Source organism: Colletotrichum graminicola (genome assembly GCF_000149035.1).
Source record: "Colletotrichum graminicola M1.001 genomic scaffold supercont1.5, whole genome shotgun sequence".
NCBI classification, from domain to species: domain Eukaryota; kingdom Fungi; phylum Ascomycota; class Sordariomycetes; order Glomerellales; family Glomerellaceae; genus Colletotrichum; species Colletotrichum graminicola.
Genome location: NW_007361009.1, coordinates 481,048 through 493,394, shown reverse-complemented (window position 1 = coordinate 493,394; position 12,347 = coordinate 481,048). Strand labels below are relative to the sequence as shown.

At 58.0% G+C, this 12,347-nt stretch overlaps 2 protein-coding genes across 2 annotated transcripts; both read right to left on the bottom strand.

The window, feature by feature from the left end:
- Window positions 1-946: 946 nt before the first annotated feature.
- GLRG_02509 (uncharacterized protein) lies at window positions 947-2,577 on the bottom strand (the record flags this gene model as incomplete). The annotated part of the gene is made up of 2 exons (XM_008092518.1): window positions 947-2,021; window positions 2,108-2,577. The coding sequence occupies 2 exons, from the start codon at window positions 2,575-2,577 to the stop codon at window positions 947-949; spliced, it is 1,545 nt and encodes a 514-aa protein (XP_008090709.1).
- Window positions 2,578-9,132: 6,555 nt separating this feature from the next.
- GLRG_02508 (ABC1 family protein) lies at window positions 9,133-11,223 on the bottom strand (the record flags this gene model as incomplete). The annotated part of the gene is made up of 1 exon (XM_008092517.1): window positions 9,133-11,223. The coding sequence occupies one exon, from the start codon at window positions 11,221-11,223 to the stop codon at window positions 9,133-9,135; it is 2,091 nt and encodes a 696-aa protein (XP_008090708.1).
- Between the last annotated feature and the right edge of the window lie 1,124 nt (window positions 11,224-12,347).

Genomic DNA, 12,347 nt, shown 5'->3' with positions numbered 1-12,347 from the left:
AGAGACGTTCTCCCCGGGGGGGGGCATGGAATGGCTGATTCTAGCATCACTCAGAGCGAAGCCAGCATTGTCAAGCATCGAGGTTATTGTTCCCCTTTTCAAAGTCACAGACTGTTGGCTTGGGTTGTGCAGCAATTTAGGGGGGGGGAGACACGTCCACTGTGAATGAGAAAATCAAACTAAACGGAATATCCGGTCCCTATAAAAAGGCTGCTTTACAGATATCAACCGGCGTATCTTGCTTAAATCGCCGTTGCCAATCTCAACCCATCTCTACTGCATCTCTCACGTCCACCCGCTGATATGAACACAGGACTCTCCCCGTCAACCTGCTTTTCAACCAAGCTTGGCTGATTCCAGAACCTGCTAGACTCCGTCTACTCTTTCTGTCCTCGGGGTCTCGAAGGTCGTTAAAAAAGAAAAAGAAGAAGCAAAGCAAGACAGGAAAGAAAAAAAAAAAGTCTGGTAGAAATACCACCGCTGCTGACTCGGGAGCGGGGCGACGTATTTTCGGTGTGCCAAAAAGTACAGTGAACCTCTCTTTCGTGTAGAACCAGGCGTCTCGGCGGTCATCATACCACCCCCTCCCAGGTTCTCGCTGTAGAGTCGGAAGCGCTCATAGACCATGCCAAGCGGTCGGACAAGCAACGTCATGGCAAGAAAGCGTCCGAGGATATCAAAGGGTTTTCGTCATGCGGGGCCGGCCTGAAGATACTGTCGTTTCGCCGTATTCTTTTAGGTGCCTTCCAACCGTAGAAGTTCGTAAAAGTATGTGACAAAAAACGGGGGTATGCTGCGCGGGGCTCTCGAAATCTCAATAACAATGACAACGACAAGTGCACAAAAGATGCGCAAGGCCAGTATCGAAAAGACTGGCGCATGTAGAAGAGAAAGGGTATCTATCACGTGACCACAAGGAGACCTTGCGGGTCGGTTCGAAAGCATTCTATCGTCGACGGGCATTCGGGCTGTTCTTAAGTCGCGAAGTACGCCAACCTTCATACCACTGCTCCCTGCTGGCTTCGCGGAGTTCAGCCCTCCACTCGCTGAAGACGGCGTCCTTGAGTCTGGTGAAGTCGCAGTGCTCCTCGTTGTAGGGGTCGGCGAAACCCCAGGGGAATCGGCGCCCCAGGACCTCGGGCTCGTATAGATCAGGACTGATGATGGAGAGCGGAAGGAACGGCACCTCGTCGGCTTTCGTCTCTTGCTTCGCTTTGTGCTGGCGGATGGACGCGGTGGAAAGTCGGTTTGAGCAGGGCGAAGCAGGTGTGCCTTCGCGTCCCTGAAGGGGAAGTAAGTCCTCGTCGTCGGAGCCAGCCCGCTCGTCCTCCGATGCAAGCTCTTCCTCTTCCTCAATTCTGGTCGAGTCGTCATCCTCGTCGAGGCCCAATGCTTCGAGAGGGTCCAGGCCCGACTTCTTGATGGTATCCCAGACAGTCTTCTTGAGGATGTTCATATGCTTGGTGGTGATTGTGTCGGACTTGGCAATGACAGGAATGACAGTCGTCTTGCCGTGGAGAGTGCGAAGTACTTGCAGATCCAAATCCTCGTCCAGGCCGCCCTGGATGCGATCGAGAGGTGTATACTTGCCGTTGTGACCATTGGACACAACAGCGCCCTTCCCCGACGCCAGGTTGCGGTCGAGGCGGGCAGGGTCGAGAACCATGAAGACGGCGTGGATGTGGGTATCTTGTACACCAGGCGATCGGATCACCTTCATCTCCTCAGTGAAGGTCTCTTCGAACTTGCTCTCCAGGAAGGCCGACATCTCCCTAAGCTGAAGATCGACAACGTTCTTCTCGAGGCCTTCCGAATCCCAGAGCGTAAGGCCGACTCGCTCGCCGTCAATCTCAGTCTCGAGGTAGTGAGGGATGAAGTTGCCAGAGGGTGGTGACCTAGGAGTCGTGTCCTCCTCGATCTCGGTCCGGCGAGATCTCTTCTTGGGCGGAAGTGCGAGGGCAGTCTTGAGAAACTCGAGGAACGAAGTCTTGCCAGCGCCGCGGGTGCCAATGACGAGGATGCTACGGGCGAGTTAGCAGGCAAGCTAGAGCGACGAGGCACGCATGGCCATGTCTCACGTCTCGGGGGTTGGGGGGGGGCGACTCACTTGAACGGGGTGGGATCCTTTCTTCTCCGGACCCTTCTAGGGCTGTTGATGGTGCTGATGGCGCTGCTAGCGTAACTGTATCGGCCGCGGTGCGTCATGCTCTCGGTGCGAGCGTACGGGTCGTAGGCGCTGTCGGGAACCGGAGGCATTGGCGGGACAGATCCCGCAACGCTGCGGCTGGGCTCGATGGACGGCCGGGTGGAATAGGCGGTGCCTATGGTGTGGTCGGGCATGATGTAGCCCCCTTCAGAGCGGAGGTCAGAGGGAATCGAGTTGGAGAGCTGGTCATTGGCGTTGTAGAACTCGGGAAGCTTGGGAGGAATGCGAGAGACAGCAGCCAGGCGCTGACGTTCGAGTTCGCGTTCCTGCTGTTGGCGCTGGGCCTGGGCCTTCTTACCACCCTTTCCCAAGTCGCCGGACTTGGAGCGTCTGAGAAGCATACCGAAGCTAGAGCGATGGGGCTGGCTCATTATCTGGGGTCCTCGGCATAAAAAAAAACGTTTCAGAGTTGGAAACCGCGAACGGAATCGTTGAATGGTATGCGCAAGTACACGACCAGCTGCACCGTCAGTCGTGCTTGTTCTTTTGGTTAGGGGTTTCTGGGTATGTTGCGTGCGAGCGGCTCCCAAAATGGTGTAGTCAAGAGGATCGATCAGTTCGCTGTGTCGGGTAGCGAAGCTGCAGGTCGACAATTGACGTGTCCGGGAGAGAATACGCTCGGTCTTGGTTCGTTTTTTGGACGCTCGTGCTCGATGCAAGTGAAGAGATTGAGGTTTCCTTGGGAAATAGTGCAAAGGGGGGGGGGGGGCGATGGCTGAATAAGGCAATAGCGGGAAGTAAGAGCGTCTAGTACCTAGATCGAGGTCAGCTTCCAATTGACGACAAATTGGGCCGGACGCAATTGCCAAGCACGCAGACGCCCTCCTCTCTCTCTCGGCCAACCGCAGGAAGTGAAAGCGGGAGGTGCAGGGAGTTACAGCGGGTGCCTCTGGGCGGCGTCTGCGAGACGAGACGTGGCAGGGAAATGGCAGCGGGAGGCGTTTAGGGGTGGGAGGGAAGCCAATGCCAGCCAGGACGGAGCAGAGAAAGGGGAGAGATGGAGCAGGAACTAATGCGCAAGTCAAGGCAGCTCCGAAGTCGAGCTTCAGGGAGGGGGCGTGGGTGTTCCCAGTGCCCTTCTTCCTCCCCGCGTGGCTGGGTTGCGATGCACGACCGTCTTTTAGGCAGGAGATCTGCCGTCCAGGAAGGGCGTGAAGGAGGGGCGGGTTCGCAACAACAAGAACAAGAACAACAACAACAACAACAACAACAACAACAGAGGTGGGGAGAGGAGGGCAGGAGGATGGTGGTGAGGGAGGAGACGGGCGCGAGATTATGGCCGTGATGCGCACTTACCCAAGAAAACAAGTGCCGGGTTGATGAAGAAGGCAGGCAGGCTAGTGTGGATGCGAGGTCGCTATTGAGAAGCTATAGACGCAATGGGCGCGAAAGCAGATGCAAGTGGTTCGGTCCAAGAAGCAAAAGCCAGACGTCAGACGAATGAATGGGCGAGGGGAGCGAGTGTTTTCTGCTCGAGCGATGGATGAGGAAGATGGGATGAAAGATGGGTGGCGGCGTGGGGAGGATCGTGTGTGGGTTGGGTTTGCGCGGGCGCGCGTGCAAGTGTGAGAAGGCCGGGTACCTCGCACGATGCCGAGGAGGGATGGACAGAAAGTTCGGGCTGGATGTCGACGAGGGGGAGGGACGGCGTTGGATAAGTAGCTTGGTACGGAAAGGAAGTATCCGTAGGCGGGTGAGGGAAGGGAAACGAGCAGATAGGCATGCCAGAGGCCAGGCGGGTCGTGGGATAGGAAAAGAAACAAGGAAGAGTCAGTCTCGTTGGTTCACAAATGGCAAATGGGAGACAGTCTCCAGATGGATGCGTAGTCGAGACCTCCTGGACCTGGACCGGGGGATCGGGGAGCGAGTGGGAGTGGAATATGACGGATGGCCCAATGCAGCCGCACGATGGGCGATAAGTGGGCAGGGCGAGGGGAAGCGGGCGGGTTGGATGGGGCGCCGCGACCAGCGCAATTATGCCAGTGGAGGTGCACTACATATATACGTGCGCAGTATACCAAGTACACGTGTAAGTAGGTAGGTATGTAGGTAGGTATGTAGGTAGGTGGCCTACATACAGCCGGCACAGATGGAAACGGGGGTCGGTGACTGGCCTTTGGTTACCTAGGGAGTATTTGTACGAGGTGAAGCAAGATTACGTGGTTGGAAAATTGCCAATTGCATCGACGGCCTTTTGTTGCTTCCTTCACCTGTCGGGTTTTGTTTCTTTTGTTGAGGCATGACAACGACAGCCAATGACATGTGAGGTGGTTAAGGGAACGGGAAAACAGCAGCAGGGCAACTGGCTGATGACATTACCTAGATCGGTAGGTAGGTCCCCCCATACTGGATCCAATGTCCCGTCCAATTTGCGCCGGCGACAGACAGACAGACGCCTGCCTGCCTCTCGGTCGGGATGTGCTCTGCTCTCTGAAGCAACACCAATCCGATCCTCTCATTGGCCGGCGTCGGGAAAGTAGTCCGCACGCAAGCACAAGCACCCTGCAAGTGGCGCAATTCCCCCGACGCAGGTACAGACGGGGCAGCGCCAAACTGGGTCGAGGCCGATGTACCTACCCGTTCTCCATCAGCCTCTGGGTACGGTACGGAGTAGTTTACCTACACTACAGTCCCTACCTACATGTACTACCTAGGCACGGTACGTAGCCTGTAAGGGTACCTAGGACTGTAATGGATGGACCACGGAGCAAGGAGAGAGCCCCTCAAACCTCTCCGCATTGCGTGTAACGCCCCCTTTCCCAGAGGACCCTCCCCTGTGAGAGCCAAACTACTCCGTAGTAGGTAACGCAATCGGGGGTCAGGGTCGGTGACAGTGACTCCCCCCTCCCCCCCCCCCCCCAAAAAAGGGCTGGTCTCGCCAAGAGCCACTCACTACGAGCCACCCCCCTTCCCGCCCCTCTCCCAGAAACACCGTTTGAACTCTGCTGGCTGGCTGGCTGGCCTGGCCGCCTTGACGCAGAACTAACTGGTCGAGCCGCTACTACCAAGTATGACACGACTTTGGACCGACATAGTGTACGGTAGACCATTGTCTGCTAGCCGGAGCCCAATACCCAATAGGTACCTACGCTAGATGACATGGCCATGGGCATCCGTGTAACACCGTCCAACAGATGCCGAATGCGATGCGATGCGACGCGAAGCCTTCGTGTTCAACCGGACCTGTCCCCGGGGCCCGTATGGCGGTGACCAAAGCCCTCGAAATGGGTGATTTATCGGACGACGGCCAATACATGAGACGGGGTCATGTCGGGGCCGGCACATGGAGGGACGGTCCGTCTGGTGATGGGAATGACGATGATGATGATGATGATGAAGAGCCCGCCTGACTTTCCCACACCGTCCTCTCATCTCAGATTGACGGCCAGAACCGTGTCACTCCCAAACATGACTTGCTGCAGCTGGGCAATCTTTCCCTGGTAAAGAAGAAAAGAGAGAGTTTTGGGTGCACATCTCGGATGCAGATACCTACCTACAGTGGGGTGCCACAAGTCCTATCTGCCCTACCCATACCGAGTACATATTACTATGTATGTAGGATACCTGCCTGCCTGTCTAAGCTGCAGGGCACGGATGCTATTGTCTTGTCTCCCGAATACCCACCGGAAAGGTTGCATGAGACTGACATTCCCAACTTTGCGGTGCAGTCATGGCCATCATCCATCCCATCACGACACCCAGACTGCCGCTCTGCTAATTGTCACGGTCGGTCCTTCATTGTCAACAAGGCTCACTCACAGCCTCCCTCTCCTCGACTCGTCCCCGTAATCTCTCACTTGCACCCCCCCCCAAAGCCGTGACATGATCTCGCTCACCTCCCCATCCGCCCTTTGTCGGTTCCCATTGCCCGTGGACCGGACCGTGGATCGCCGACGCCGAAATAGCCCTTGTTTCATATTGACCACGCCTTTTTTTTTTTTTTTTTCAATACCCTATCATCCCAGAAAGATTTCCTTCCAAATTGTCCGAGATCGATCGTCGCTCCAAATTTTACATTGCCCTAGTCTGTGGAACAATGCATGCACATAACCTCGGTTCACTGGCCCCCCTTGTTCATGCCAACTTCCCTCATTTCCCGCGCGGGGCCTTCTGTTGGTGGCCTTTGACGGTGCTTCGCCGTATCCCATGAGCTGTGAGACGAGCCATGGCTAATCACCTTCACACAGGCCCAAGCTTAACCCGACTTCATGCAGGTCCAGGACATGGACGGAAAGTGAATATCGAGATCCCTCCCCCCTTCTCTCTCAATCCCTCCGTTACGCAGCTTACCCAGGCGGCGCCCTCCTCGGCCCGATGTCATGTAAGATCGACTCGAGGTTGAGCTACGACGGCCTGGCCAGAGATGCCATGCCGCGTTGCTGTGTCCACGTGGAATCCACGAACCAGCTGTCCAGGGCTTGGCGGCGCCAACCTCTGCACCCGCTGGCGAGTAACACGGCCACACAATGTCTCGAGGCGCCGCAAGCTAGCCAACCACCAGGGCCGGGCCGATCGCAGCGGACGTGCTGGCTCAGCTCAGCCTTACGCAGATGAGCCCGCTGACGGTGTCGGACAAGGTACAATCGGCCCACGAACACCGCCTGCCTGTCTTGCTTTTGCCAGGGTGATGTTGCCCAATATGCAGAATGTTCCGCGGGCCTCCTCTACTGTGAAGCCTCGCCGCCGCCGCACTCTCACTCGAGTCTGTAGTTCAGTCTCGTTCCAGCCATCGCGTCGACGCCATATTGCATGATTGTCTATTATTTCTCGAGGCCGGACTGCGGCTCCTCTCTTCCGTCTATGCTTTCAGCACGGCCAGAGGTGTTGGTTAGTCAATGGTACGTTGTGGGGGCCATATCTGCCTACCTCTATCATATCAGCGGCTGCTATACTCCCGGCGGAACGCAAAGTCTTTCCCCTCTTGAAGACTGCCACCTGGGGCGGTTTCAAGACACATCGCGTGGGGTTCTCGTTTTGCACCCTTCCAGACTGCTTCTTCTCTCGGAAGGACCGGCAAGCAACGTGACCATGGATCCGCGCCTCTCGACATCTTTCCTGTCTATCTCTCGCGATTAGGGATGCTCAGTGTCTCGGAGAATGCGATCCCGGCATATCCCCAGAGCGGAGGGTGGGCTCGCCTGCTCCGAGATGTTGGTACCCATTCTCTTGCGGCTATCCCCAGGACCCTGAGATAGGGATCGAGGAGCCCCGCTGAGCCGCAGACGTATGACGTATGCTCCTGCGAAGATGTGAAGAAAGCCCTGGTCCACCAGGGGCGGATCGTGTATCCGTCGCTAGCAGACGGGCCGGAGAGTAAGCACGGTGAGGCAGGCGAGTCAGGAACGTATGCCAACTCTGTTCCGCGTCGCTTTCACCGCTGGGCGCTTCTCCAGTTCCAGTAGGCGAGACTCCTCGTCTTCGTTCGTCTGCCGTGGTTGTGGCTGGGGTTGTGCCCGGAGAGCGGGACCATGAGCCCACACGACGACGACGACGACGCCGTCGTCCAGCCTTGTCCAGCAAACACCTTTGTCCACGATAGCCCATGACGCATCACGCGACCGCCGTGGCACCCAGGGCCTTCATGGACACAAGGTTGCAAGAAACAATAGCGAAGAAGAGGCGATTTCGGTGGTTTCATGTGGGGCGGCAGTGTGTCGGCCTCACCGACCCGTTGTGGTTCCGAGGGCCCGGTGCCCAATGGGCAACGGCGTCGGGGCGAGAGTTTGCTGATGCTCTCCTGCCTAGCATCGGTGTGTGTGTGTGTGTGTGTGTGTGTGTGTGCGTGTGAGTGTGTTATATTCCTCTACCGTCCCTCGCATAGAACATCCCCGTATACCAATGCGTGTTTAGAGACACGAAAAACGGCGGAGCACTCAGGGAAACGTGCATCGTCTGCTGTAAGTCGTTCGAGCTGCCCCCCGGGGTGATACTTCTCCATACTACTGTCGTGTATGACTCCAAAGCGGGAGTGGCCAAAAAGGCCAAGTATGTACAATCCTCATTGACGGAGACCTTGCTCCTCGGCCCTTACTGATACCCGTCCGACGGCGTGTTCACTTGTAGGCTGTCCGGTGCCAGAACGAAGTTTCTATCGTAATCCGCCAGGGGACCATGGATGATCCGGCTCTACAGACTACGCTGGTCTCCTGAAAAGCGGCTGTGGGGGTCTTGCCGAAGTAAATTGCATGTCCTTCAGCGGTTTATTGCTGATGATACTTACTATTTATATTGGTCGCAACTGTAATCCATGGACGTGTATAGGTAGAGGCAGAGTATAGTTTTGAGGTGTCCACCATAGCCTGCCATCGTCCTGGGAGGTGAAGGATACGTCGCCCCGGGGGTGAAGGGATAACTTCGTACATGGCTGGGACCCCGCCGAAGCTGACAACCGGGTCGGCCCGAGGCGACCTGGCGTTAGCCCCTAAGCCATCCTTACTGTTTCTTGAATGCCCCAGGTATCGTGGATAGTGATGTGCGGTTAGAGATGAGGACGGGAGGAAGTGTGTCTCAGCCAAATATGGAGGCATTCTTCCGCAAGGGACGGATATTGAGCCGCTCTGCGTGAGCCAAGGCTCACCTGTTCTGTGCAGCAACGGCCAGAAACCATCGAGCCTCTTTGGCCACGGCTCGGTGCGTCTGGATACCTACATGTCCTATTTGCTGTTGCCTTTGCCCCCTCCACCCCTTGCTCCATCATGCGGCAAGAAACTCGGACCAAACGTGGCTTTTCATGATAAAAGAGTACAATAGAATAACATATGAGTGGTATCTTTCCTGTATCGACATAATATCTAAAGGACTCTCGCGGCGAGTCTATAAAACCGCAAACCCGTCAAATGTAAACCGGACCGCCGGCTACCGTAATTCTATAAGAGACACCCACACACACACACACACTTCTACCCCCCCCCTCCCTCTAGGAACGTCTATCCCTCAAACACATTATGCTGCAGCTCGACCCCAAAGTCCTGCGCCATGACCTTCATCCTCTTCTCCATCTCGTCCTCCATGCCGCCCCCGAGGCCGAGCCACTGCCTGATCTTGAAGAAGTAAAAGGCCACGTCCGTCAGGGCCAGCACGCCCTTGAACAGCAGGTGCCGCCAGGCGTTGCCCGCGCGCTGCGCCCACGGCAGGTTCGGGTCCTGGAACAGGCTGCGGCTCGCCCACTCGCCCATCATCTTGACGCGGTTGACGGGGCTGCCGAGGTACTGGTTGTTGCCCTGCACGATGCGCATGTTGCGGCCGATGAAGATGAGCTCCTTGGGCCACTTCTCCTCGTCCGCCAGCATCTCGCGGATGCCCTGCTTCATCTGCTGCTGCATCTCGTAGTGCCGCTCGGCCGGCGTCTTGCCCTCGAGCTCCTTCATCAGCCGGCTGCCCGTCCGCTCGTCGCCGCCCTCGTACGGCCGCAGCAGCGTCGCCGTCGCGAAGACGTCCGCCGCCTTGATGCCCCACTCGCCGGTGATGCGCTCGATCGTCTTGTTGTCGAACGTCATGAGCGCCTTCCAGAACACGCCGTACTGGTGCCGGAACTTGTCCGACATGTACACGTACAGCCCGTGGTCGATGAGGACGAGCTCCGCGCGCCCGTTGGGCAGCCGCCGGATGAAGATGTTGCCCGGGTGCGGGTCGCAGTGCACCACCCCCCACTTGAAGATCTGCGCTGCGAAGAGGTCGATCATGGTCGTCATGACCTCCTTGCTCGATAGGCCCAGGCCGCCGCGCCCGCGCACGCCTTTCCACTCGGCGCGCTCCGGCTTGATCTGCTCGGCGTAGGGCCGCTCCCGGAGCTCGCGGCGGACCGTGGCCAAATCGGGCGGCTGGAGCTGCGCGCCATTGACGCCGGGGGACCCCTTGCCGTAGCCGCCCATCCAGCGCCCGTTGATGCCCTGCTTGTCCCGCAGCCGGACGCCCTCGATCCACTCCGTCACCATGACGCGCTTCGACGACAGCTCCGCGTACACCTTGGGCACGTAGACCCTGCCGCGCAGGCTCTTCTCCGATTGTATGAGCTCGCGCATCGTCTCCGAGTTCTTGGCCTCGTTGAGGAAGTCCGTCTCGAGCTCGAGCCGCTCCGTGATAAAGGGCACGAGGCTGTACAGCGGGAGATCAAACCACTTGCTATAGATCCAGGTGACCGTCTTGAAGGCCCACAGGTCCCAGCTGATTTGCTTGGCAATCTCCCGCTTCTGGATCTTGATGGCCACCTCGCGGCCGTCGGCGAGCCGCGCCCAGTGCACCTGCGCGACGCTGGCGCTCGCCCTCGCGCGCCTCTCCATGACGCCCTTGCCCTCTTCCCCGCGGAAGCTGACGCCGAACACCTCCTCGACGCTCTTGCCGCCAAAGTCCTCGCGGATGACGGCCTCGGCGTCGGTCCAGTCGTCCTGCGGCGCGTCGTCAAACATGCGCGCAAACATCTTCTGGAACTCGGGCGGCAGCACGGCGCTCTGCATGGCGATGGCCTGGCCGATCTTGAGGTACAGCCCGCCGTTGTGCCGCAGCAGCTCCGACAGGCGCTCGGCGTTGCGGCGGTGCAGGTCCTGGACCGAGCCGCCGGTCAGCGGCTGCGGGCGGAAGTTGACCTTGTAGTCGAGGGCGACCATGAGGCCCATGCCAAAAGTGCGGAGGGTCCGGCCGAACCCGGAGGCGTAGACCTGGCGGTCGAAGAGGTAGATGGAGCCGCCGACGGCTGAGAGGACGAGGAGCCGGCGCAGCCATTTGCGCCCTCGGGGATATGTGCGTGCCTTGCGCGGTGCGCCGAGCGAGGCGGGCGAGGGCGGGACGAAGGCTTGGCGGTGGTTGCTCGTGCGTATGTTTGCGGTTCGTGTGTAGGAGAGGAATCGCCGCGGCGTTGTCTTCGTCGTCGTCGTCGTTGTCGTCGTCGCCGTCGGTACCGTCGTCGAAGTACGGAGCAAATGGCGCCCCGCGATAGCGGCGGCGGAGGAGGAGGCAGAGAGGAGACGTCTCTGCTGCGCCGGTGCCCTCGCGGCAAGGCCAGCTATGGTTTGACGTAACATAGCTGGTTATGGATGGTATGCAGAGGGGAAATGAAGCAGAAGCCGAACCATCACCCTCGATTCGGTTGGAAGGAATGAAAGCCGAAGGGGGGGGGAGAAAAAGTTGTAAGCCCGAGGTGGGTACGTACACGCCGGATGCGCCGCTGGTTCCAACGCGATCAATGACGATGGTCGAGAGACACGCTATCGGCCGTCGGCGAATCATGAAACGCACCGAGGCGGTCCGCTCCTATCTGCTTATCGCCGGCCCCGCTTCAACCTTTTTCGGCACCGGTTGCAGGTGTCTACCTCGGCCCTCCCGCGACGGGCGACGACGTTGTGATTCGGTACGGGATCAGTCCGAGCTAGCTGTTCTAGTAGGCGGCTCGGTATTCTATGTATAATGATGTTCACGGGCGATGTGTGGAACAGGAAAGTGTTGCCAGCAACCTCTCCAAGAAGCCTCGACTGTCATCACGAGCCATGGGCCGTGTCAGTTCACCGGGTATTTGGGGCTGTCGGGTCGATATCGGATGTTTGCTTAATCCCGAGACCAGCGGGATCGTACGCAGGTCCGAGTCCATCGTCTTCCCGCCAAAACATGCAATATTACGACGAGGTAATTACTCGCCGGGGGTGCGCCAAATAGTGACAGCTACCTACACTACGAAACTGGTGCTGTGGGGCGTAGAAGCAGTCAGCCAGACAAATGCCAGCAGACGATCGTTGGGGATCGTCATTCATCACCAGTTCATCCAGAATCTTGAGGGAACATCACGCATCAACTGCCTCCGCCCCTGATCGGCCCTGTAACCTCAATGACCTCAGCCACGTTTTCGTAACTGGCGACGGCTCTGTCTTGGGATCCAGAGGTTCGCTGACAGGGCCAATCAGACTTCCGTCCGAAGTGCTTGTTCTGAGGCATGAGGGATCGACTTGGTCCGGTGCCTCAGATCAAGTGAAACAAAACTGAGATTGGAGATTAGAATTGCCCCAAAACGACGGCCAGTCGCGCTCGTGCAGCCTGCCGTACCATGAACCAAGGAACCAAAGCATAAGGAATGAGTGGTTTGAACCAGCCTGGCCCCCCCCATCCCTCACGCAGCTTAGCGACGGCTGTTCCCGCCACTTTGTCGATGCGCGCC